Here is a 27,798-nt window from a genome sequence, read left to right as displayed (position 1 = left end):
TTTTTCATTTCTAATTCTATTGATTTGAGTCTTCTCCCTTTTTTTCTTGATGAGTCTGGCTAGTGGTTTATCAATTTTGTTTATCTTCTCAAAGAACCAGCTTTTAGTTTGGTTGATGTTTGCTATCATTTCCTTCATTTCTTTTTCATTTATTTCTGATCTGATCTTTATGATTTCTTTCCTTCTGCTAACTTTGGGGTTTTTTTGTTCTTCTTTCTCTAATTGCTTTAGGTGCAACGTTAGGTTGTTTTTTTGATATGTTTCCTGTTTCTTAAGGTAGGATTGTATTGCTATAAACTTCCCTCTTAGAACTGATTTTGCTGCATCCCATAGGTTTTGGGTCGTCGTGTCTCCATTGTCATTTGTTTCTAGGTATTTTTTAATTTCCTCTTTGATTTCTTCAGTGATCACTTCGTTATTAAGTAGTGTATTGTTTAGCCTCCATGTGTTTGTATTTTTTACAGACCTTTTCCCGTAATTGATATCTAGTCTCATAGCGTTGTTGTCGGAAAAGATACTTGATACAATTTCAATTTTCTTAAATTTACCAAGGCTTGATTTGTGACCCAAGATATGATCTGTCCTGGAGAATATTTCATGAGTACTTGAGAGAAATGTGTATTCTGTTGTTTTTGGATGGAATGTCCTATAAATATCAATTAAATCCATCTTGTTTAATGTATCATTTAAAGCTTGTGTTTCCTTATTTATTTTCATTTTGGATGATCTGTCCATTGGTGAAAGTGGGGTGTTAAAGTCCCCTACTATGAGTGTGTTACTGTCGATTTCCCCTTTTATGGCTGTTAGTATTTTCCTTATGTATTGAGGTGCTCCTATGTTGGGTGCATAAATATTTACAGTTGTTATATCTTCTTCTTGGATCGATCCCTTGATCATTATGTAGAGTCCTTCTTTGTCTCTTTTAATAGTCTTTATTTTAAAGTCTGTTTATCTGATAGGAGAATTGCTACTCCAGCTTTCTTTTGATTTCCATTTGCATGGAATATCTTTTTCCATCCCCTCACTTTCAGTCTGTGTTTGTCTCTAGGTCTGAAGTGGGTCTCTTGTAAGCAGCATATATATGGGTCTTGTTTTTGTATCCATTCAGCCAGTCTGTGTCTTTTGGTGGGAGCATTTAATCCATTTACATTTAAGGTAATTATCAATATGTATGTTCCTATTCCCATTTTCTTAATTAATTGGTTTATTTTTGCTGTGTTTGGTCTTTGTTTCTGTGCGAGGGCTTTCTCTAGTTGTGGCAAGCGGAGGCCACTCTTCATCACCTTGTGCGGGCCTCTCACTGTTGTGGCCTCTCTTGCTGCGGAGCTCAGGCTCCAGATGCGCAGGCTCAGTAGTTGTGGCTCACGGGCCTAGTTGCTCTGCGGCAGATGGGATCCTCCCAGACCAGGGCTTGAACCCGTGTTCGCTGCATTAGCATGCAGATTGTCAACCACTGTTCCACCAGTGAAGTCCCCCATTTTCTTAATTGTTTTGGGTTTGTTATTGTAGGTCTTTTCCTTCTCTTGTGTTTCTTGCCTAGAGAAGATCCTTTAGCATTTGTTGTAAAGCTGGTTTGGTGGTGCTGAACTCTCTCAGCTTTTGCTTGTCTGTAAAGGTTGTAATTTCTCCGTGAAATCTGAATGAGATCCTTGCTGGGTAGAGTAATCTTGGTTGTAGGTTTTTCTCCTTCATCACTTTAAATATGTCCTGCCAGTCCGTTCTGGCTTGCATAGTTTCTGCTGAAAGATCAGCTGTTAACCTTATGGGGATTTCGTCCTGTGTTATTTGTTGTTTTTCCCTTGCTGCTTTTAATATGTTTTCTTTGTATTTAATTTTTGACAGTTTGATTAATATGTGTCTTGGCGTGTTTCTCCTTCGATTTATCCTGTATGGGACTCTGTGCTTCCTGGACTTGACTAACTATTTCCTTTCCCATATTAGGGAAGTTTTCAACTATAATCTCTTCAAATATTTTCTCAGTCCCTTTCTTTTTCTCTTCTTCTGGAACCTCTATAATTCGAATGTTGGTGTGTTTAATGTTGTCCCAGAGGTCTCTGAGACTGTCCTCAGTTCTTTTCATTCTTTTTTCTTTCTTCTGCTTTGCAGTAGTTATTTCCACTATTTTATCTTCCACGTCACTTATCCGTTCTTCTACCTCAGTTATTCTGCTATTGATCCCTTCTAGAGTATTTTAAATTTCATTTATTGTGTTCATCGTTGCTTGTTTTATCTTTAATTCTTCTAGGTCCTTGTTAACTGTTTCTTGCATTTTGTCTATTCTATTCCCAAGATTTTGGATCATCTTTACTATCATTATTCTGAATTCTTTTTCAGGTAGACTGCCTCTTTCCTCCTCATTTTTTAGGTCTGGTGGGTTTTTATCTTGCTCCTTCATCTGCTGTGTGTTTTTCTGTCTTCTCCTTTGGCTTATCTTACTGTGTTTGGGGTCTCCTTTTTGCAGGCTGCAGGTTCGTAATTCCCGTTGTTTTTGATGTCTGTCCCCAGTGGCTAAAGTTGTTTCAGTGGGTTTTGTAGGCTTCCTAGTGGAGGGGACTAGTGCCTGTGTTCTGGTGGATGAGGCTGGATCTTGTCTTTCTGGTGGGCATGTCCACGTCTGGTGGTGTGTTTTGGAGTGTCTGTGGATTTATTATGATTTTAGGCAGCCTGTCTGCTAATGGGTGGGGCTGTGTTCCTGTCTTGCTAGTTGTTTGGCATAGGGTGTCCAGCACTGTAGCTTGCTCGCCATTGAGTGAAGCTGGGTCTTGGTGTTGAGATGGAGATCTCTGGGAGGTTTCCGCCATTTGATATTACGTGGAGCTGGGAGATCTCTTGTGGACCAGTGTCCTGAAGTTGGCTCTCCCACCTCAGAGGCACAGCACTGACTCCTGGCTGCAGCAGCAAGAGCCTTTCATCCACACGGCTCAGAATAAAAGGGAGAAAAAGTAGAAAGAAAGAAAGAAAGAGGATAAAAGAAAAAAATAAAGTAAGATAAAATAAAGTTATTAAAATAAAAAAATAATTATTAAGAAATTAATGTATTTTAAAAAGTAAAAAAAAAAACAAAAAAAATGGACGGATAGAATCCTAGGACAAATGGTGAAAGCAAAGCTATACAGAGAAAATCTCACACAGAAGCATACACATACACACTCAGAAAAAGAGGAAAAGGGGAAAAAATAATAAATCTTGCTGTGAAAGTCCACCTGCTCAATTTGGGATGATTTGTTGTCTATTCAGGTATTCCACAGATGCAGGGTACATCAGGTTGATTGTGGAGATTTAATCCGCTGCTCCTGAGGCTGCTGGGAGAGATTTCCCTTTCTCTTCTTTGTTCGCACAGCTCCTGGGGTTCAGCTTTGGATTTGGCCTCGCCTATACGTGTATGTGGCCAGAGGGATCTGTTCTTCGGTCAGACAGGACGGGGTTAAAGGAGCCACTGATTATGGGGCTCTGGCTCACTCCGGCCGGGGGGAGGGAGGGGCACGATGTGGGGCGAGCCTGCGGTGGCAGAGGCCCCAGGACGTTGCACCAGCCTGAGGCGCACCGTGCATTCTCCCGAGGAAGTTATCCCTGGATCCCGGGACCCTGGCAGTGGCGGGCTGCACAGGCTCCCCGGAAGGGAGGTGTGGTTAGTGACCTGTGCTCGCACACAGGATTCTTGGTGGCGGCAGCAGCCACCTTAGCGTTTCATGCCCGTCTCTGGGGTCTGCGCTGTTAGCCACAGCTCGCGCCCATCTCTGGAGCTCCTTTAAGCAGCAATCTTAATCCCCTCTCCTCGCGCACCAGGAAACAAAGAGGGAAGAAAATGTCTGTTGCCTCTTCGGCAGGTCCAGACTTTTCCCCCGGACCCCCTCCCGGCTAACCGTGGTGCACTAACCCCTTCAGGCTGTGTTCACGCCACCAGTCCTCTCCCTGTGCTCTGACCGAAGCCGCCAGAGCCTCAGCTCCCAGCCCCGCCCGCCCCGGCAGGTGAGCAGACAAGCATCTTGGGCTGGTGAGTGCTGGTCGGCACCGACCCCCTGTGCGGGAATCTCTCCGCTTTGCCTTCCGGACCCCTGTTGTTGTGCTCTCCTCCGCGGCTCCGAAGCTTCCCCCCTCCGCCACCCACAGTCTCTGCCCGCGAAGGGGCTTCCTAGTGTGTGGAAACCTTTCCTCCTTCACAGCTCCCTCCCACTGGTGCAGGTCCCGTCCCTATTCTTTTGTCTCTGTTTATTCTTTTTTCTTTTGCCCTACCCAGGTACGTGGGGAGTTTCTTGCCTTTTGGGAGGTCTGAGGTCTTCTGCCAGCATTCAGTAGGTGTTCTATAGGAGTTGTTCCACATGTAGATGTATTTCTGATGTATCTGTGGGGAGGAAGGTGATCTCCGCGTCTTACTCTTCCCCCATCTTCCCCCTCTCCCCTCTATTGTAATGTTTTGAACTGAACCCAGAATATCCCCAATGTATGCCTGTGTAAGATGAATAAGTTCTGGGAATTTAATGTACAGCATAGTGATTATAGCTAATAATACTGTATTGTGTACTTGGAATTTGCTTACAGAGAGAATCTCACCACACACATGCACACAGTGGTAACTATGTGTGGTGATAGATGTGCTAATTAACTTGATTGTGGTAATCATTTCACAGTGAATACATATGTGAAATCATTGTATTGTACACCTTAAATATATACAATTTCATTTGTCAATTATACCTCAATAAATTTAGGAAGGGGGAAAGAGCAAATGCATGTGTTTTGATAGGCAAGAGAGTGGGGGGTAAATTTGAAATTATAAGAATTAGGAAGGCTTATGAAGAAATGTACTTCAATAAAAACTATATAGAGGCGAGCAGAGGAGAAATTTCTGGACAGGGCTTTCCCCCGACCCTCCATTCCAGTGAATATGTGTACTACGTGGGTGATAATGTGTTCAAAGTTCTGTGCCTGAGAATGTGTCTAAGGAGAATCTCAAAGCTGGTCTTACCAGTTATCTGGCATGGCCTTAAAAATAAGTCTCATTTATTGTACAGTGGTTATGATTATGGGTTCTAGAGTCAGACTGCCAGTTTACTTCTATGAAAATTAGATTTAATGCAAATTACTAAAATAATTGCTGATAATATATGTGAGTGAGACTTCTGTTAAGCTCTGAAAAAAAGTTATAATCTATATGGGAAAACAACTAGAAGGATACTGTTCACAGATTATTTTGCAATTTTCTTTAATGTCTAACTTCACTTGACCAAAAGAGAAACTGGATTTATGAGACAGTGTACTGTGGGTATAGTTTACATAAGAAAGCCATGGTAAATTCTCATCAATAGACTCACACTCAAAAGACCTTAACCCTATTTCAAAAAATTGGCAAGCTAATGTACATTTATATTTTAAATAAAACATTTAAGTTTGCATGTTACTATTTTGTTTTTTGAATATTTAAAATGTTTATGTGATTCAAAAGTCAGAACTATATAAAAAGGAATACCCAGTGAAGTCTGCTAGCTATATGTCAATGCCGTGCATGCCGTTTCCTCTCACCTTCATAGATAATTGTTTTCATTAGTTTCTGGTGTATGTCTTTTCTTTTTCATTGTATAAATATTAGCAAGTGCTAATAAATATTAGCAAGTGCTTAGATACAGTCTCACTTTATCTTTCTTATTCAGAGGATAGTATTCTATATACATTACTTTGTACCTCTTTTTCCCCTTTAACAATATGTCTCATATATCTTGGAAATCACTCTTTGTCAATTCATGGAGATTTTTATTCTTTTTATATCTGTATAACCCCATTGTGTATGTGGATATACCATTGTTTATTCAGTCAGTTCTCTGATGGATATTTGAGTTGTTCCCAATGTTTTGGTATGGCAAATGATGCTGCAGTGAGTAACTTTGGCATATATTATTGTTTAGTTTAGTTTTGATGGAGGTGTATCTTTAGGAAAGAATCCTATAAGTATGATTGCTGGGTCAAGTGTAAAGACATAGGTGATTTTGGTTTTGCAAAATTGTCCTCTATAGCGTTTGTATCATTTTCCAGTTTTACCAGTGCTATATGAGAGTGGTTATTTTCCCACAACCTCACAAATAAAGTTATATTGTCAAGCTTTTATATTTTTGAGTGTACTTTTAATTTACAGTTTTTATTATGAATAAATTTGAACATTTTTTCTATATGTTTAAGGTAGTATTCTTTTATTTTCTATGAGTTGTCCATGTCTTTTGCACATTTTTCTATTGTATTTTTGGTCTTTTTCTTAAGTTTTAACAATTCTTTTACATATATTAGGGAGAGTAGTTCTTTGTGGTATAAATATTTTTCTCCTAGTTTTTCACTTGGCTTTTGACTTTGTTTATTGTGTGTTTTGTATAGCATTTAAAAAATGTAGTTGAATTTTGAACTTTAGAATCAGTGAGAAATGCTTTTCTTGCTCTAAGATTATAAATTCTCTCACATTTTCTTCAAGTAATTATATGATTGTAGTCCCTCTCTTTTGCGCTGTTCCATTTAGAATTTAATATATGGTTCTTCAATTTTATCTTTTTTCATAATGGCTATCTGTAGTCGCATCTTTATTTATTAAAAAGATTTGTTTACACAGTGACTGAAAAATTTTCTTCAGCTTTCATTTAACTTTTTTCTCCAATTTTTATGTACTAATTTGCATTTGTGTTTAGATGCATTTCTAATTTCCATTTGTTGTTGGGTATATTTCTATTTCATTTGTTGACCTGACAACAGACCAATTTTACCAATATGTACACTACTACCTCTGTTTTAATTAAACACTTTTATTGTATTATCTAGTAGGGTTAGTTTCACTGCTCTCCTTTTTTTAGTGTTCATAGGTATTCTTGCTTACCTACCTTTTCATATATCGCTTAGAATTAACTTGGTATTTTCATTGGTATTGTTAAATTTATACATTAACATGGAGGAGAACTGAACTGACATCCTTCTTAATTTGATTGGTGTTATTCATGAAAAGAGATGTTTCTCTATTTCTTTAAGTCTCTTGGGGCTTTCAAGAGTGTTCTGAAAATTTTCTTATAGGGAATTTGAGTTTTTTTAAAATAGCTTTGTTGCAATACAATTCACATAGTATATAATTTAAAGTGTACACGTCAATGATTTTTAGTATGTTCACAGAGTTGTGCAGTCATCAACATCTAATTTCAGAACATTTTCATCACCTCAGAAAGAAACCCGGTACCCATTAGCAGTCACTCCCCATTTTCCTTCAACCTCCTCATCCTCCCCTACCCCTGAGCAACCACCAGTGTGCTTTCTGTTTTTCTATAGACTTTCTATTCTATTCTTATTCATATAAATGGAATTATATAATATGTGGTCTTTCATGGCTGGTTTCTTTCACTTAACATAATGTTTTCAAGGGTCATCCATGTTTTATCGTGTATCAGTTCTTAAGTCCTTTATATTGAAGAATAATATTTCATTGTAGAGATGTACTACATCTTTATCCATTCATCAAAATGATGGACATTTGATATGTTTTTACTTTTTGACTATTATGAGTAATGCTGCTGTTAACATTCATATTCAAGTTTTCGTGGACATACGTTTTGGATTCTCTTAAGTATATCTCTAGGAGTAGAACTGCTGGATCATATGGTAACTCTAATTTTAACATTTTGAGGAGCTTCCAAAGTCCTAAAAAGCAGCTGAATAATTTTACATTACCGTAAGCAATGTACAAGGGTTCACATTTCTCCACATCTCTCCAATGCTTGTTTTTTTTTTTTTTTTTTTCTTTTTGCGGTATGCGGGCCTCTCACTGCTGTGGCCTCTCCCGTTGCGGAGCACAGGCTCCGGACGCGCAGGCCCAGAGGCCATGGCTCACGGGCCCAGCCGCTCCGCGGCACATGGGATCCTCCCAGACCGGGGCACGAACCCGTATCCCCTGCATCGGCAGGCGGACTCTCAACCACTGCGCCACCAGGGAGGCCCCCAATGCTTGTTTTTATCTGTCTTTTTAAGTATATCCTTATGGGCTTGAAGTGCTATCTCATTATAGTTTGAATTTGTATTTCCCTAATGGGTGGTGATGTTGAACACCTTCCCATCTGTTTCTTGACCACATGAATATCTTCCTTAGAAAAATATCTACTCAGATCCTTTGCCCATTTTTAAATTGGGTTATTTATCATTTTATTATTGAGTTGTAAGAGTTCTTTATAAATTCTGGATACAAGTCTCTTATGAGATATATGATATGGAAATATTTTCTTGCTTTCTGTGGGTTGTCTTTCCAAGTTTTTGATTATATCTTTTGAAGCACAAAGATTTTTAATTTTGATGACAATTAACAATGTTAAGTCTTCCAGTTAGTGTACATGGCTGTCTTCACATTTGTGTAGGTCTTTAACTTCTTTCAACAATTTTTATAGTTTTCAGAGTACAAGTTTTATATGCCTTTTGTTAAACTTATTCTTAAACATTTTATTGTTTTTAATGCTATTATAAATGGAATTCCTTTATTAATTTTCTTTTCAGATTGTTTATTGAAATGTATGAACAATTTTTAAATATTTTGATCTTTTATGCTGCAGCCTATTAAACTTGTTCATTAATTTTAATAGTATTTTGGTGGATTCCTTAGGATTTTCCATATACAAGTTCATATCATTTGCAAATAGAGGTAGTTTTGCTTCTTCCTTTCCACTATGGATGAATTTTATTTCCTTTTCTTGACCTGTCTAGAATCTCCAGTTAAATACGAATAGAGATAGTGAGAGCAGACATCTTTGTCTTTTTCCTGATCTTAGAGGGAAAGTGTTCAGGCTTTCACCATCAAGTATGATGTTAGCTGTGGATTTTTTGCACATAGCCTTTCTCAGGTTGAGGAATTTACCTTCTATTCCTAGATTGTTGAAATTTTTTAATCACAAAAAGGTGTTAGATTTTATGACGTGCTTTTTCTGCATCTATTGAGATCATCATGGATTTTTTGTCCATTCTATTGATATTACATTATTTGATTTTCAGATATATTAATCTTGATTTTTCTGGGTAAATCTCACTTGATCATGTTGTATAGTACTATTTATATGTTGCTAGATTTGGTTTGCTGGTATTTTGTTGAGGATTGTTGCATCTACATTCTTAAGACACATTGGTCTGTAGTTCTTTATTCTCATGATGATTTTGTGTGGTTTTCAGGTAGTAGAATGAATTAGGAAGTGTTCCTCTCTCTTTTTGGAAGAAATTGTGAAGGATTGCTGTTAATCATTTAAACATTTGGTAATAGATTTCACCAGTCAAGCCATTTGGGCTTAGACATTTCTTCAGAGTACATTTTTTGATTACTAATTCAGTCTCTGTTCTTGTTTTAAGTCTATTTAGATTTTCTATTTTTTCTTGAATCAGTTTTGGTAGTTGGTATGTTTCCAGGAATTTGTCCATTTCATCTAGGTTATCTAAATTGTTGGTATTCAATTGTTCATAGTATTTTTTTATGATTCTTTTTATTTCTATAAGGCAGTAGTGTCCCCTCTTCCATTCCTGATTTTAGTAATTTGAGTATTCTCTCTCTTTTTCTTGATCAGTCTAGCTAAAGGTTTCAGTATTGTTTCAAAGAACTGTTAACAATACTTAAACAAGGAAGCCGTTAGACTGAGGAAGCTTTAATGTCTTAGCAGCTTATGTAAGCAAACCAGAACTTAAGCCTTAGTCAATGCACTTGAATCCAAGAAAGTGAAACTTGAGAACAACCAATCACAAAAAGCCAACTAGGTTTTCCCAAGTAAGTCAACTGCTGAAGCTATAACCAGTCCTGAATTGCTTTTCTTTTCTTCAGCATCTTCTCTATAAAAACTTTGCCCCTAGCTCCTGTCATTAGAGGGCTCCTAACTGCCTTTGGTTTGGCGCTGCCCAATTCTAATTGGTGCATGCTCAAATAAACTCTTGAAAATTTTAATGTGTTTCAGTTTACCTTTTAACAGAACCTATTTTGGGTAGGTTGATTTTCTCTATTATTTTTTACTCTCTGTTTCATTAATGTCTGCTCTTTATAGTTTTTTTTTCTTTTTTTTCCTTCTTGCTTTGGGTTTCCTTTGCCCTTCAATTTGCAGTGTCTTAAGGTGGAAGATTAAGGTCTTGATTTTAGATCCTTATTCTTTTTTAGTATAGGCATTTATAACTATAAATTTCTTTCAAAGCACTACTTTCACTGAATCCCATAAGTTTTGGTATTTTATGTTTTCATTTTTTATCTTCATCTGTTTCAAGGTAGTTTGTAATTTCAATTGTGGTTTCTTCTCTGACCCATTGTTATTTAGTAGCATCTTGTTTAATTTCCACATTGTGAATTTCCAAAATTTTTTAAAATTTATTTTTAATTTCATTCCATTGTCAGAAAACATATTTCACATGATTTCAATCCTTTTACATTTATTGAGGCTTGTTTTATTGCCTAGTAGATGGTCTGTCCTGGAGAATGTTCTATGTGGACTCAAGAAGAATGTGCATTCTGCTGTTGCTGGTTGAAGTTCTACAGATGTCTGTTAGGTCTAGTTGATTTACTGTATCGTTTTTCACCTTCTATTTCCTGTTGATCTTCTTAGTTCTTCTTTCCACTGTTGAAAGGGAGGGTATTTAAATCTTCAACTCTTATTTTTGAATTGTCTATTCCTTCACTTCTGTCAAGTTTTGTTCATGTGTTTTGGAACCCTGTATATATTTACAGTTGTTATGTTTGTTGGATGGGTCCTGTTGTCATTATAAAATATTCCTCTTCTGTGAACTTTTTTTTTTTTTATTAGTTTCTGCTTTATAACAAAGTGAATCAGTCATACATATACATCTGTTCCCACATCCGTTCCCTCATGCATCTCCCTCCCTCCCACCCTCCCCATCCCACCCCTCCAGGCGGTCACAAAGCACCGAGCTGATCTCCCTGTGCTCTGCGGCTGCTTCCCACTATCTATCTACCTTACGTTTGGTAGTGTATATATGTCCATGCCTCTCTTTCGCTTTGTCACAGCTTACCCTTCCCCCTCCCCATATCTTCAAGTCCATTCTCAAGTAGGTCTGTGTCTTTATTCCCGTTTTACCCCTAGGTTCTTCATGACATTTTTTTTTTAATTCCATATATATGTGTTAGCATACGGTATTTGTCTTTCTCTTTCTGACTTACTTCACTCTGTATGACAGACTCTAGGTCTATCCACCTCATTACAAATAGCTCAGTTTCATTTCTTTTTATGGCTGAGTAATATTCCATTGTATATATGTGCCACATCTTCTTTATCCATTCATCCGATGATGGACACTTAGGTTGTTTCCAGCTCCGGGCTATTGTGAATAGAGCTGCAATGAACATTTTGGTACATGTCTCTTTTTGAATTATGGTTTTCTCAAGGTATATGCCTAGTAGTGGGATTGCTGGGTCATATGGTAGTTCTATTTGTAGTTTTTTAAGGAACCTCCATACTATTCTCCATAGTGGCTGTACCAATTCACATTCCCACCAGCAGTACAAGAGTGTTCCCTTTTCTCCACACCGTCTCCAGCATTTATTGTTTCTAGATTCCTTGATGATGGCCATTCTGACTGGTGTGAGATGATATCTCATTGTAGTTTTGATTTGCATTTCTCTAATGATTAATGATGTTGAGCATTCTTTCATGTGTTTGTTGGCAGTCTGTATTTCTTCTTTGGAGAAATGCCTATTTAAGTCTTCTGCCCATTTTTGGATTGGGTTGTTTGTTTTTTTGCTATTGAGCTGCATGAGCTGTTTATAAATTTTGGAGATTAATCCTTTGTCAGTTGCTTCATTTGCAAATATTTTCTCCCATTCTGAGGGTTGTCTTTTGGTCTTGTTTATGGTTTCCTTTGCTGTGCAAAAGCTTTGAAGTTTCATTAGGTCCCATTTGTTTATCTTTGTTTTTATTTCCATTTCTCTAGGAGGTGGGTCCAAAAGGATCTTGCTGTGGTTTATGTCATAGAGTGTTCTGCCTATGTTTTCCTCTAAGAGTTTGATAGTTTCTGGCCTTACATTTAGGTCTTTAATCCATTTTGAGCTTATTTTTGTGTATGGTGTTAGGGAATGATCTAATCTCAAACTTTTACATGTCCCTGTCCAGTTTTCCCAGCACCACTTATTGAAGAGGCTGTCCTTTCTCCACTGTACATTCCTGGCTCCTTTATCAAAGATAAGTTGGCCATATGTGCGTGGGTTTATCTCTGGGCTTTCTATCCTGATCCACTGATCTATCTTTCTGTTTTTATGCCAGTACCACACTGCCTTAATTACTGTAGCTTTGAAGTATAGTCTGAAGTCAGGGAGCGTGATTCCTCCAGCTCCGTTTTTCGTTCTCAAGATTGCTTTGGCTATTCGGGGTCTTTTGTTTTTCCAAACAAATTTTGAAATTTTTTGTTCTAGTTCTGTGAAGAATGCCAGTGGTAGTTTGATAGGGATTGCATTGAATCTGTAGATTGCTTTGGGTAGTAGAGTCATTTTCACAATATTGATTCTTCCAATCCAGGAGCATGGTATATCTCTCCATCTATTTGTATCATCTTTAATTTCTTTCATCAGTGTCTTATAACTTTCTGCATACAGGTCTTTTGTCTCCTTAGGTAGGTTTATTCCTAGATATTTTATTCTTTTTGTTGCAGTGGTAAATGGGAGTGTTTTCTTGATTTCATTTTCAGATTTTTTATCATTAGTGTACAGGAATGCCAGAGATTTCTGTACATTAATTTTGTATCCTGCTACTTTACCAAATTCATTGATTAGCTCTAGTAGTTTTTCGGAAGCATCTTTAGGATTCTCTATGTATAGTATCATGTCATCTGCAAACAGTGACAGCTTTACTTCTTCTTTTCCAATTTGGATTCCTTTTATTTCCTTTTCTTCTCTGATTGCTGTGGCTAAAACTTCCAAAACTATGTTGATAAGAGTGGTGAGAGTGGGCAGCCTTGTCTTGTTCCTGATATTAGTGGAAATGCTATCAGTTTTTCACCATTGAGGACTATGTTGGCTGTGGGTTTGTCATATATGGCCTTTATTATGTTGAGGAAAGATCCCTCTACGCCTACTTTCTGCAGGGTTCTTATCATAAATGGGTGTTGAATTTTGTCGAAACCTTTCTCTGCATCTATTGAGATGATCATATGGTTTTTCTCCTTCAACTTGTTAATATGGTGTATCACATTGATTGATTTGCGTATATTGAAGAATCCTCGCATTCCTGGAATAAACCCCACTTGATCATGGTGTATGATCCTTTTAATGTGCTGTTGGATTCTGTTTGCTAGTATTTTGTTGAGTATTTTTGCATCTATGTTCATCAGTGATATTGGCCTGTAGTTTTCTTTCTTTGTGACATCCTTGCCTGGTTTTGGTATCAGGGTGATGGTGGCCTCGTAGAATGAGTTTGGGAGTGTTCCTTCCTCTGATATTGTTTGGAAGAGTTTGAGAAGGTTGGGTGTTAGCTCTTCTCTAAATGTTTGATAGAATTCGCCTGTGAAGCCATCTGGTCCTGGGCTTTTGTTTGATGGAAGATTTTTAATCACAGTTTCAATTTCAGTGCTTGTGATTGGTCTATTCATATTTTCTATTTCTTCCTGAGTCAGTCTTGGCAGGTTGTGCATTTCTAAGAATTTGTCCACTTCTTCCAGGTTGTCCATTTTATTGGCATGGAGTTGCTTATAGTAATCTCTCATGATCTTTTGTATTTCTGCAGTGTCACTTGTTACTTCTCCTTTTTCATTTCTAATTCTATTGATTTGAGTCTTCTCCCTTCTTTTCTTGATGAGTCTGGCTAATGGTTTGTCAATTTTGTTTATCTTCTCAAAGAACCAGCTTTTAGTTTGGTTGATCTTTGCTATCGTTTCCTTCATTTCTTTTTCATTTATTTCTGATCTGATCTTTATGATTTCTTTCCTTCTGCTAACTTTGGGGGTTTTTTGTTCTTCTTTCTCTAATTGCTTTAGGTGCAGGGTCAGGTTGTTTACTCGAAATGTTTCCTGTTTCTTAAGGTGGGATTGTATTGCTATAAACTTCCCCTTTAGAACTGCTTTTGCTGCGCCCCATAGGTTTTGGGCCATCGTGTCTCCATTGTCATTTGTTTCTAGGTATTTTTTAATTTCCTCTTTGATTTCTTCAGTGATCACTTCGTTATTGAGTAGTGTATTGTTTAGCCTCCATGTGTTTGTATTTTTTACAGACCTTTTCCTCTAATTGATGTCTAGTCTCATAGCATTGTGGTCGGAAAAGATACTTGATACAATTTCAATTTTCTTAAAATTACCAAGGCTTGATTTGTGACCCAAGATATGATCTATCCTGGAGAATGTTCCATGAGCACTTGAGAAAAATGTGTATTCTGTTGTTTTTGGATGGAATGTCCTATAAATATCAACTAAGTCCATCTTGTTTAATGTATCATGTAAAGCTTGTGTTTCCTTATTTATTTTCATTTTGGATGGTCTGTCCATTGGTGAAAGTGGGATGTTAAAGTCCCCTAGTATGAGTGTGTTACTGTCGATTTCCCCTTTTATGGCTGTTAGTATTTTCCTTATGTATTCAGGTGCTCCTATGTTGGGTGCATAAATATTTACAATTGTTATATCTTCTTCTTGGATCGATCCCTTTATCGTTATGTAGTGTCCTTCTTTGTCTCTTCTAATAGTCTTTATGTTAAAGTCTATTTTGTCTGATATGAGAATTGCTACTCCAGCTTTCTTTTGATTTCCATTTGCATGGAATATCTTTTTCCATCCCCTTACTTTCAATCTGTATGTGTCTCTAGGTCTGAAGTGGGTCTCTTGTAGACAGCATATATATGGGTCTTGTTTTTGTATCCATTTAGCCACTCTGTGTCTTTTGGTGGGAGCATTTAGTCCATTTACATTTAAGGTAATTATTGATATGTATGTTCCTATTTCCATTTCCTTAATTGCTTTGGGTTCGTTATTGTAGGTATATTCCTTCTGTTGTGTTTCTTGCCTAGAGAAGTTCCTTTAGCATTTGTTGTAAAGCTGGTTTGGTGGTGCTGAACTCTCTCAGCTTTTGCTTGTCTGTAAACGTTTTAATTTCTCCATCAAATCTGAATGAGATCCTTGCTGGGTAGAGTAATCTTGGTTGCAGGTTTCTCTCCTTCATCACTTTAATTATGTCCTGCCACTCCCTTCTGGCTTGTAGAGTTTCTGCTGAGAGATCAGCTGTTAACCTGATGGGGATTCCCTTGTGTGTTATTTGTTGTTTTTCCCTTGCTGCTTTTAATATGATTTCTTTGTGTTTAATTTTTGACAGTTTGATTAATATGTGTCTTGGCGTATTTCTCCTTGGATTTATTCTGTATGGGACTCTCTGTGCCTCCTGGACTTGATTAACTATTTCCTTTCCCATATTAGGGAAGTTTTCAACTATAATCTCTTCAAATATTTTCTCAGTCCCTTTCTTTTTCTCTTCTTCTTCTGGAACCCCTATAATTCGAATGTTGGTGCGTTTAATGTTGTCCCAGAGGTCTCTGAGACTGTCCTCTGTTCTTTTCATTCTTTTTTCTTTATTTTGCTCTGCAGTAGTTATTTCCACTATTTTATCTTCCACCTCACTTATCCGTTCTTCTGCCTCAGTTATTCTGCTATTGATCCCATCTAGAGTATTTTTCATTTCATTTATTGTGTTTTTAATCGATGCTTGATTCATCTTTAGTTCTTCTAGGTCCTTGTTAACTGTTTCTTGCATTTTGTCTATTCTATTTCCAAGATTATGGATCTTGGAAATAGAATCTTGGATCAGCTTTACTATCATTATTCTGAATTCTTTTTCAGGTAGACTGCCTAATACCTCTTCATTTGTTAGGTCTGGTAGGTTTTTATCTTGCTCCTTCACCTGCTGATTGTTTTTCTGTCTTCTCATTTTGCCTATGTTACTGTGTTTGGGGTCTCCTTTTTGCGGGCTGCAGATTCGTAGTTCCCGTTGTTTTTGGTGTCTGTCCCCAGTGGCTAAGGTTGTTTCAGTAGGTTGTGTAGGCTTCCTGGTGGGGGGGGACTAATGCCTGTGTTCTGGTGGTTGAGGCTCGATCTTGTCTTTCTGGTGGACAGGTCCACGTCTGGTGGTGTGTTTTGGGGTGCCTATGGCCTTATTATGTTTTTAGGTAGCCTCTCTGCTAATGGGTGGGTTTGTGTTCCTGCCTTGCTAGTTGCTTGGCATAGGGTGACCAGCACTGTAGCTTGCTGGTCGTTGACTGAAGCTGGGTGCTGGTGTTGAGATGGAGATCTCTGGGAGATTTTCGCTGCTTGATATTATGTGCAGCTGGGAGGTCTCTTGTGGACCCGTGTCCTGAAGTTGGCTCTCCCACTTCAGAGGCACAGCACTGACTCCTGGCTGCAGCACTAAGAGCCTTTCATCCACCCGGCTCTGAATAACAGGGAGAAAAAGTAGAAAGAGAGAATTAGTAGAAGAAAGAAAGAGAGAGGGAAAGAAAGGAAGAAGGGAAGGAAGGAAGGAAGGAAGAAAGAAAGAAAGGAGGGAGGGAGGGGGGAAGGATGGAAAGAAAGAAGGAAAGAAAGGAGGGAGGGAGGGAGGAATGAAAGCAAAAGGAAGAGTGAATGGAAGAAGGGAGGGAGGGAGGGAGGAAGGAAAGAAAGAAAGAAAGACAGGAGGGAGGGAGGAAGGAAAGAAAAAGAAAGTGGAAAGAAGAAGGGTGGGAGGGAGGAAAGAAAAAGAAAGAAGGAAAGGAGGAGCGGAGGGAGGGAGGGAGGAAGGGAGAGTAGGAAAAAAAGAAAGAGCAGGTAAAGTAAAATAGAATAAAGTATGAAATATAGTAGCGTTATTAAAATTAGAAAGTAATTATTGAAAAAAAAAAAAAAAACCGGACTGATAGAACCCTGGGACATATGGTGGAAGCAAAGGTATACAGAGAGAATCTTACACAGAAGATTACACATACACATTCACAAAAAGAGAGCAGGGGGAAAAATCAAAAATCTTGCTCTCCAAGACCACCTCCTCAATTTGGGATAATTCGTTGTAAAAAGAGGAAAAGGGCGAGAAGTCTGAAATCTTGCTCTCTAAGTCCACCTCCTTAATTTGGAATAATTCGTTGTAAAAAGAGGAAAAGGGGGGAAAGTCTTAAATCTTGTCCTCAAAGTCCACTTCCTCAATTTGGGATGATTCGCTGTCCATTCATGCACTCCACAGACGCAGGGCACATCAAATGGACCGTGGAGCTTTAATCCGCTGCCTCCGAGGCTGCACAGAGAGATTTCCCTGTCTCTGCTCTCACAGCTCCCGGGTCTCAGCCTTGGACCTGGCCCCGCCTCTGCGCGTAGGTCGCCGGAGGGCGTCCGTTCTTCGCTCAGACAGGACGGGTTTAAAAGAGCCGCTGATTCGGGGGCTCTGGCTCACTCAGGCAGAGGGGAGGGAGGGGCGCGCAGGGTGGGGCGGGCCTGCAGCGGCAGAGGCCGGCGTGACGTTGCAGCAGCCCGTGGCGCTCCATGCGCTTTCCCGGGAAAGCCGTCCCCGGGTCCCGGGACCCCGGCAGTGGCGGGGTGCACAGGCCCCCCGGAAGGCAGGGCGGACAGTGACCCGCGCTTGCACACAGGCCCCGCGGCGGCGGCGGCGGCGGCCCACGCCCGTCTCCGAGGTCCGTGCCTTACCCGCGGCTCGAGCCTGTCTCCGGCGCTTCCCCAAGCAGCCCTCTTTAATGCCCTCTCCTCGCGCACCAGGAAACAAAAGGGAAAAAAGTCTCTTGCCTCTTCGGCGGCTCCAGACCCTTTCCCCGGACTCCCTCCGGGCTAGCCGTGGTGCACTAACCCCTTCAGGCTCTCTTCCTGCCGCCAGCCCCAGTCCTCTCCCTGCGATCCGACTGAAAGCCGATACCCAAGCCTCAGCTCCCAGCCCCGCCCGCCCCGGCGGCCGAGCAGACAAGCCTCTCGGGCTGGTGTGTGCCTGAGGGCACCGATCCTCTGTGCCGGAATCTCTCCGCTTTGCCCTCCGCACCCTTGTTGCTGTGCTCTCGTCCGCTACTCCGAAGCTTTCCCCCTCCGCCACCTGCAGTCTCCGCCCGCGAAGGGGCTTGTAGTGTGTAGAAACCTTCCCTCCTTCACGGCTCCCTCCCACTGGTGCAGGTCCCGTCCCTATCCTATTGTCTCTGTTTATTCTTTTTTTTCTTTTGCCCTATCCAGGTATGTGGGGAGTTTCTTGCCTTTTGGGGGGTCTGAGGTCTTCTGTCAGCGTTCAGTAGGTGTTCTGTAGGAGTTGTTCCCCGTATAGATGAATTTCTGATGTATCTGTGGGGAGGAAGGTGATCTCCGCGTCTTACTCTTCCGCCATCTTCCTCCGGGGTCCCTGTGAACTTTTTTTAAAAAGTCTATTTTATCTGATATTAGTCTAGTTACTCTGGCTTTGTTATAGTTGTGGTTTCCATATTTTCACTTCCTTTTACTTTTGACCTGTTTGTATTTTTGAGTCTGTAATGTGTCGCTTATAGACAGCATATAGTTGGATTCTGGTTTTTTTTTTTTAATCCAATCTATCAGTTTCTGTCTTTGATAGATTATTTAGCCCATTTGCATTTCATGTTACTATTGATGTAGTTGGATTTATATCTTCCACATTTTGTCTATTTTCTATATATCTCACGTCTTCTTTTGTTCTCTTGTACTTTTACTGATTTCTTTTGAATTAAGCAAAACTTTTTAGTATAACATTTAAATTACTTTTTCTCTATATTTTTTGAAGTTATTTTCCCAGTAATTACTCAAGGGGTTAACATATACAGCTTAAAATTTATACTTACTTAATCCTATTGAGATATAGAAACATTATTCTTGTATAGCTGTATTCCTATTCCTTTTTTTTTTTCTTTTTGGTGCTATTAGTGTTATACATGTTATATGTAATCTACATGTGTTACAAACCCAACAGTACATGGTTATAATTGTTATTTTATACAGTTTTATGTCTTTAAAGAAGCTGAGAGTAGAAAGGAGAGCAAATGTGTACTTGTAAAATTTGTTATATTTACATTTTTATTTAAGATTTGTGCTTCCCTTTATTTGTTTCTATGGATTTAGTTACTATCTCTTGTTATTCCCTACTTCAATATAGCTTTGCTCTCACCTGCCTCCTTTGGGCTGTTATTGTCAAACATTTTGCATTTTTATATGTTTTATACATACTGTTTTGTACAGTTGCTTCTTAAAGTCAGTTAAGAGAAGAAAAGAGGGGAAAGATGCAATAATACTATCTTTACAAGTACCTAGGCAGTTACCTTTGTTGGCACTCCTTGTTTTTCTGTGTGGAATTAATATACTGTTTTGGGTCACTCTCTTTCAACCAGAAGAGCTTTTCTTTAGTAGTTCTTATAGGCATATCTGCTAGCAACAAATTTTCTGTTTATCTGAGAATGTCTTTGTTATGCCTTTATTTTATAAAGTTAGTTTTCCTTTATATAAGATTCTTTGTTGACTTTTTTTTTTTCTTTCAGCAGTTTGAACATGTTGTTTCACAGCATTCTGTCCTCCATTGCTTTTGATGAGAAGTTGGGTCTTAATTTTTTTTGGTTTCCCTTGTATATGATGCATTGTTTTTCTTTTGCTGCTTTCATGATTTTCTCTTGGTATTTTACATTTTGACTCTGATGCATCAGGGTGTGGATCTTTTTGAGCTTTCCTAGTTGGAGTTCACTTTTAGTCTCTTGCATAATGTAAAGTTTTCCATTAAATTTTAGAAGGTTTTAGCCATAATTTCTTCAAATGTTCTTTCTGTTCCTTTCTGTCTTCTTCTGGTACTCTCATTATGCATATGTTGGTATACTTTAATGCTTCCCACATTTCTCTGAGGCTCTGTTCATTTTTTTTTCCTTTTTTCTCACCTCTCAGATTGCATAATCTTGATGGATCTATCTTCATGCTTGCTGATTCTTTATTCTGCCAGCTTGCATCTACTGTTGAGCTCTGTAGTTTATAGTTCATTTCAGTTGTATTTTTTAACTCTAGAATTTCCATTTGGCTCTTTTTTTATCATTTCTCTTTACTCACATTCCCTACTTGATGAGACATTGTCATCATACTTTCCTTTACATTATTAAGCATGGGTTTTTTTGTTGTTGCTGTTCTTTGACCATACTTATAATGTCTGTTTTGAAGTCTTTGCAGATATTTCTGACATATGGAACCCCTCAAAGGTGTTTCTTTTGCCTGCTTTTTCCCCTGTGTTTGGGACACATGTTTCTGTTTCTTTGCATGTCTCATTGGTTTTTTTTATTGTTGTTGAATCCTGGACACTTCAGATAATATATTATAGCAATTGTGAATATTGATTCCTCTTCCCCCTCCCTGTATTTTCTCAGAAATCATACAAAATACTTAAGATTGTATCAGAATACGGAGATTAAAAGTGTCTATGATTAAAGTCCTTGGATTCTGTAAAATCCAGCTTGTATGCTTAGTGGTCTTTTTTTTTCTCTTGTCAGTGAGTTGTTTGTGATTAAATGAAGTTTCCATATAAGTGAGGCATTATCACATTTAGAAATTTTTCTGAATACTGAAGCCTTTGTTTTTAACATGAAGTTTACATTTACAATTTTGTCCCTTTTGTAATGCAATAGTTTTAGGTAATGAATGATGCTTCTTCCCTTTAGGTTACACCTGTGTTTGAGGATTGGACTACTATTGATTGGTATCGATTTTTCTGTTTATGGGAGAAGTTGCCAGCTTCTATGAAACGGGTGGCAGAGCTAGTGGGAGTTGAAGAAGGGTTCTTGGCTCGCTGTGTGAAAGGAAAGCTAGTAGCCAGAACTGAGAAACAGCACCGACAAATGGCCATCCATAAAAGGTAAATATCAAGGAGCCTGGACTATCCAGTTTTTAACACAGTATTGGATATACAGTAGATGTCCAGTTTATTGTAATCACTTTCATTGTCATTAAAATCAAAGTTTTGGCTGAATATAGTAAAAATTTTCAACTTCTTGTATTTACTGAATTTATTGATATTTTAGTTTCTTCTTTGTAGCTTATAAGAAACCACTATATATCAAGACTTTTAAAAGTAGAACATTTAGTTACTTTCTTCCCTTAAAGAAGATATGATCAGAACTGCCAACTTAGTGTGGCTCCACTTGAGGATATGGTTTGTATCATCCTTTGAAGTGATTTGTTACCAGTAGGGAAGAGCCAATTAAAATATTCAGGTGGGGAAATTGTACAGGCTTTAGCTTCTTTGAAATATAATAAAATTATTTTTCTTAAAGCATTAGTCTCATATTATTTACATCATAGTCAAGTGTAAATTTTGTAAGGATTATATACTTGGCTTATTTGTGGCACAATTGCCTTTCACATCAAAACTTTTTTATAACCAAATTTTGATTGAAATATGATTAGGTGATAATAATTGTGTATCAAGTGTTCTTTAAAATTTTTGTGCCATCTTATTCCTTGAACCTAGTCTCATTTCTTAAAATTAGTTAGCATTATTGAAATATGAACAAAATCTTTTTGTTATACAGATATTAGTTTTTTGCTATAGTACTAACGTATGTTAGAATTTACAAACATTGAGCTCTTTGTCCACTAATCCTATATCCTATTAGGAATCTTCTTACCTTCTCACCCTCTTACCTTTTTTGGTTCTTTCTTGTTTCTCAACATACATTGTACTCTCATAGTAGACATAAGTGACCTCTTACCATACTTTTGGTTAATTTACTTTCCAGGTTTTTTACCAGTCTTGTGCTATTAGATTTAATCAGTGAAGTTCCCTTAAAGGAAATTAATCAGAAATATGGATGCAGTCGTGGACAGATTCAATCGTTACAACAGTCAGCTGCTGTTTATGCAGGTCAGTTAAACAAGTGTTCCCACATTTATTTAAGACTCTGTGGTTTGAAGTCAGGTTAAGATTACTTTTTTTCAAATTCCATTTTACTGTAGGTTTCTCTAAAAGTGAGGGGATCATGTTAAGCCATAATTTTGTATAGTTCCTGTCATCATCAGAACACCCAAAACTATGAATCCTGTGGGTTCAGTTACCCTGCTACAGAAGACTGGCAGCTGGCTGAGTGTCTGGATCTTGGTCCCCTTCCATTCCCTAGCAACCTGCTGACCATTGCTCTTCTTTCTGTTTTTCTGTCTTTTTTTTTGGGGGGGGGTGCGTATTGTAAGAAGAAACAGACACAGTTCTCACTGGTCTTCATTTTCTTACCAAGTTATTGATTAATACTTGTTATTGTGGAAGATGGCAAGTGGAGAGGGATTTCTGGACTGCTGTCTCACTCTTCTAAATATCTGTTCTCTAAGGAAATACTGGTCTTTCTTAATAAAATTAAACTCTTATCTTCTAAGTTAGGCAAACAAGGGAAGTTCTAGGTCTGATTTTACCAAGAAATCCTTAAGCCCTTAGGAGGGAAATCCTGGGCTGCTGGAGAGTGTGTTTACATGTGTAAGAAGTTTCATTGTGAAATTGTGTGCATGAGAGATTACCGAGGGAAAGTTGCCAGGAGAGACTTACCCTTCAACTCACTGGCATCAAAGATCTCAGATTACCTCTAGGGTTAATGTTCTTGTCGGGAAATGATTTTCTTAATGACTTGACAGTTGGCTACTCTGCCCTATTTCAAGAGGGTATAGCTATCAAGCTGGGCAACCTTTTTTTTTTTTAAGAAATTATCAATGGGACTTTCACTCTTTGTAAATAATCCTCTCAGCACTTGACAATTTAAATTAGCTCTCTTGTTTTTTCCTCTAGGTGAAGAGTTCTTTACCTGTTTTAAGAGTTCTTTCTTCCTTAAAGAAAAAAAACAGAGAGAGAGAGGGTAACTAGTGAGGGCTTTTTGTTTGTTTTGTGTTTATGTGCTCTGCCTCAGTTTTTTCAAATGCAAGTTCATGATTAAGAAAAAATGAGATGATATTTAATGTGTCTAGCCAATTAGCTAGGCCCTTAAAGATGTCTACTGTCCTATTATTTTATACCTTGGGCCTGTTAAACTTTATAATTCTGCAGAAAAAACAACAAAAACAGTGAAACAAAAATACATCTCAAGAAACGGAGAATTGGTCTAGAAAGAATTTTTAATTCAATAAATATTGTATGAATATTCTAGGGATGATTACAGTGTTTTCCAACCGCTTGGGCTGGCACAACATGGAACTACTACTGTCCCAGTTTCAGAAGCGTCTTACATTTGGCATCCAGAGGGAGCTGTGTGACCTGGTCCGGGTATCCTTACTTAATGCACAGAGAGCCAGATTCCTCTATGCTTCTGGCTTTCTTACTGTGGCCGATCTTGCCAGAGCAGATGTTGCTGAGGTGGAAAGTGTTCTGAAAAATGCTGTGCCTTTTAAAAGGTAAGAAAAATCCCCTTGTCTACATATGTTATTAAATGAAAACAGGTCAATTTGTAAATAATAGATAATATATTAAAATATTTTCCCTTAGATAATATCATGTCATATTTGGTATAAGTAGAAGAAAATGTGGCTCCTTTTCCCCTTTGAGGATTACTTTTTTCTTTTTTTGTATATTTAAAATATATTTTATGACTTTAAAGACACTTCTAAATGTATCATAACTCTCTCCTAGAAAGTTTGAGTAAAGTTAAGTTACCAATGTTTCTGCTTTGATGGATTTTAGTTTTCAGTATATATCCAGGGCTCATCTTAGATTTTCTTCAGGCAAGAAAACTTTAAAATATACTCTTCTTGAATATTCTTTGGAACACTAGTCCCTCAAAAACAGTTTATGAGAAGAGGACTTCTTGATGTGTGTGTGTGTGTGTGTGTGTGTGTGTGTGTGTAACCAATTCATTGAATGGGCTGGACTCAGCATATTTTCAAGGAATAGCTTAATTATTTTCTCAACCACTATTCTTTGAACTCACTGTTATATGGAATCTCAGCCAGATTCTGTAGTTGTTTAGGCAGTCTCAAGTATTAACAGTTTTATTTTCAGGTTTTAAAATTTTTTTCTAAATTAGAGCATTAATCTCATTTCCAGTTCAGTGTTTCTTTCCTCTTTGGCTTGACACACGCTCTGTAACTTGAAACATGTAGGAAGTGATGGGGGCATAGTCAAAGAAAGGGCCTCACTGTGCAGTGCCACCTCACATCATGGGCTCTACTCCGTGTACTTCGGCAGCAACGCAGGTGTGATTCCTGCTAGTGGGCCCTGGTACAGCATGCACTACAGCCAGCATAGCTATAGCTCTACCTAGATTTTGAAGGATGAAATTGCTTGGAGTCTTAGGCATATGCCACCCAAGCAGAGAATGTGGAGCTGTGGGGGCAGGGTCATCCCCTGTGACCCCAGATTGGAAGATCCATTGGTGGGCGATTTTGTCACTTTTGGGTGTGCCTCTGGCTGAAACCTACATAGAGTATGCTTTAAAACCTACTTATAAAGGTGTTGATCTCCTCTGGAGCCTGTGATTTTCACAGAATCTTTGGATATATTCATACTTGCTTAGAAATATGTAATAAAAGACCTGAGGTGAAAAAATTCAGATGTGGGAGTATCTCTGTGGTAACAGCATACCACATATCATACTTAACCCTTCCAGGGAGTCATCTGAGGTCAGTACACATTTTAAAAAATTTAATTGGAAAAAATTTGTAAACACATTTTGGAATCTCTTCTGTGTGATTCTAAGGCCATTATTGCCATGACTGTGATTCTTCTGATAGCCCAGAACCTTCACTGATCAAAATTAACGAAACATAGTAATATGAGAAATCAATATTATCTGCCTCCCCGTGTGACATACTGAGAACGACACAACATTACTCCTGGAATATTTTTATCAAAAATGTCTAATGTGAATTTAACTGTAGAGAAACATCAGACAAACCTAAATTGAGAGACATTCTACAAAATAATTGGCCAGTACTTTTCAAAAATATCAAGGTCACGGAAACAAAGACTGAGGAGCTGATTTGAATTAAAGCAGGCTAAAGAGACATGACAACTAAATGTACCACCTTACTCTAGATTGGATTAGAAAAAGGACATACTTGGAACAATTGGTAAATTTTGAGTAAGGTGTGTAGATTAGATACAGTATTGTATTAATGTTAATTTTCTGAATAGAAACTGATGTATTTGGAGACTGGCCACCCTTTCAGTGCCTGGTACGTAAAAGCCAGAAAACCCATCCAACATTCAGATTGTCTCAAATAGCTTGCCATTACCAACAATCTGTAATGAATTACCTTGTGCATATGTATTTTCATATTGTTGGTGATGTTTCTTCAGAGTAAATTCCTAGACATGAGATTTCAGAAGGTAAGTGCATATATATAGATTTATTAGATTCCAAATTGCTCTGCAGAAGGGTCTAGCCAAGTTGCACTCTCACTAGTCTATTACCCCTCAGCTCACCAGTATAATCTGTTGTTAGATGTTGTTAAAAAACAAAATTCAGCTGCGTAAATTTGAAGATCCAACTAGCTTTATTAGGCGATTCATGAGTTGCAGCATCCAATCTAGGAACTAGAAGGGGTTTTACTAAAAGATGGAAAGTTTTTATAGGAAGAAGGATAGGGCAAAGGAGCTATTAGCAAAATAAAAGAAAGGATTATTTTTATATCAGGGCAGCTTTTGGGGGGTAAAAGGGAAAGGCAAGGGGGTTTTATCATGCAGATTGTATCTTGGGGGTGGGTGGGGGTGCGGGGGGTGGGGAGGGAGGATGGACAGATTACCTCTTGGTGCTGACCAGGAAATTCTAGACTGGTTGATTAAGATTACATTTCTGGTGAAGGTCAAAACTGCAATTAGGTTAGGTATTAAATCTAGGTTTGGTATCATGGGCTTTAGCCATTTGGGGCCTGTGGCTTTTCTCTTTAACAATTCCTTCCTTTTCATCATACTCTCAGCCTGAGAGATGTGATCAAAATTTAAGGCATTAGCTTCGCTCTCAACTACTGCTCTGCAGCTTTGTTGATGTTTGTTGTGATATCCATAGGTCATGATGTCTTTGATGAACTCCTATGATATTCACAGGCAATGACTTCAGGTTTGTTACCGAGTCCAAGCTTGTTCTGCTGCAAAACACACCAATAAATCAGGAGACGAGGTGTTGAGGCAAGGAATAGCGACTTTATTTGGAAAGCTGGGCATCCGAGAAGATGGCAGACTAGAGTCCTAGAGTACCATCTTATCTGGGTCTGGATGCTAGTTTCTTTTATAGAACAGAGAGGGGGAGGAAGTGAGGAAGTAAAGTAAAAAGGCTCTAAGTCTTGCAAAATATCTTCTGGTTTGGCCAGCCTCTCAGAGGGGATGCGTTAATTTCTTCTTTCTTGCAGCCATTCATGGGTGGGCAGGGGCAGCGTGTTTCCCTGTGAGCTGAACGAAGGCACTTTGGTTTAACATTGAGGCAGAGGGGCAGGGTTCCCCAAGGGAGGCCATTATGTATGCTTTTAGCTATAAAGAGCATCCTTTTAGTGATTATAGTCACAAAAGCAACGGGAAGCAAAGCTTAAAGTAAAAGAAACAGATCCAACATGGAGTCAGATTTTGTTCTTCCCTGTTACAGGTTCACAATTTTTAAGGTGGCTGTTCTCCTCGTTTCTTTTCTGATGTTCCACTCTTAGGGAGATATTTCTCTGCTGGTCAGTGGCTGTGAACATGCATTTAAAACTTTTGAGAGGATCCAATGTGCTGATGTTTATGATAACTATAAATAGGATAACTCCCAGTATGTGGAGTGTGCTTCAGAGCCATAGTCCCCAAGACCCAAACCAGTCAAAGACACTGTTGAAGGAGTCACCCTTTTAAGCCAAGTGGCTTACTCAGTGATCTTACATAATTAAGTTTCAACTTCACCAGAAGTGTCAATCCAGGTACAACAGATGGTATTGGTCATAGCACAGACACTTCCCTGCTCAGCTAAAAGATTATCAAGGGCTATCTTATTATCAAGAGCAACTATGGCCAGAGAGTCTAAGTATTTTTGTTGGGCAACTAGTGCCCTAGCAATGGAATCTGCAATGTTCTCTAAGAGTTGAGGAAAGGTTCCTGATTATATTATTCTTTGTTTTAACTCCTAATCAGGGAAGTAGGCCCTGCCAAAGGAGGCAGTTCTTGAATCATGAATCCTCCTGTTAGGCCTTTTCTAGAACAGTTAGGGGCACAGTTAGATAACCTAAGACGCCTAGTACAGTTGTGTGCCAGCCATATGGTCATTCATAGGCCCAAGGAGAATGATAACCACCACAGACAAAGACAAGACCTGTCGGGATGCAAACCATTCCTGTTAAAGAATACGGATAAAAGATTTATTCACAGGGACTGCTGCATTTACCTGTTCAAGCCAGGAGTCAGTCAGGTTTTTAGTGCATGTGGAAAGAGAATCTCCAATCCTAAAATAGAGTTATCCTAAATACTGGAGGTTATCCCTTCTTAGTAATGGCCTGGGAGATACAGATGAGGGTGTTATCTTTCCAGGCCAATGCCAGAGTGAAATTAAGAAAGAAAAGGAGAAAGGGTTTCATGTTTAACTAAGGCAAGAAGACTTGAATCTGGTGTCTTGGGCGAAAGCAGTAGACATCGATATCAGTGACTTTTCTTACTCATCATTTTGATTCAGGGGTCTCCAGTGTTGTGTAGGACCAGATGTCAGGTGGTCCTCCTTAGCTGTGAGACATGTACCCAAGGCTCAGTACTTTCTATAGTTTTCAGTGGTCAGGAGCACTTGGTAAGCTCCCTTCTGACAGGGCTCAAAGGATGCCTTTGTTCTTAGTGATGTCAAATCAGAAGGGTGGGAGAAAATTGGAAATAGTAGTTTGGTGAGTTGTAGCCAGATATTTAAGGACACTAGAAGAATTCAGGATCCAGTC

At 38.5% G+C, this 27,798-nt stretch overlaps 1 protein-coding gene across 4 annotated transcripts in view; it reads left to right on the top strand.

The window, feature by feature from the left end:
- Positions 1-27,798, top strand: part of POLQ (DNA polymerase theta) — a 130,723-nt gene that overhangs the window by 35,074 nt on the left and 67,851 nt on the right. For all 4 annotated transcript variants that reach the window (XM_081235101.1, XM_081235100.1, XM_081235102.1 and 1 more), the window contains exons 13-15: positions 20,607-20,800; positions 21,684-21,808; positions 23,070-23,313. In XM_081235101.1, the coding sequence (XP_081091227.1) occupies positions 20,607-20,800; positions 21,684-21,808; positions 23,070-23,313 (563 nt within the window). The remainder of the gene's footprint in view (positions 1-20,606; positions 20,801-21,683; positions 21,809-23,069; positions 23,314-27,798) is intronic.

The sequence above is a fragment of the Mesoplodon bidens genome (genome assembly GCF_964165515.1).
Source record: "Mesoplodon bidens genome assembly, chromosome: 5".
NCBI classification, from domain to species: domain Eukaryota; kingdom Metazoa; phylum Chordata; class Mammalia; order Artiodactyla; family Ziphiidae; genus Mesoplodon; species Mesoplodon bidens.
Note: the sequence above shows the minus strand (reverse complement) of the source record. Positions and strands in the feature narration are given on the sequence as shown.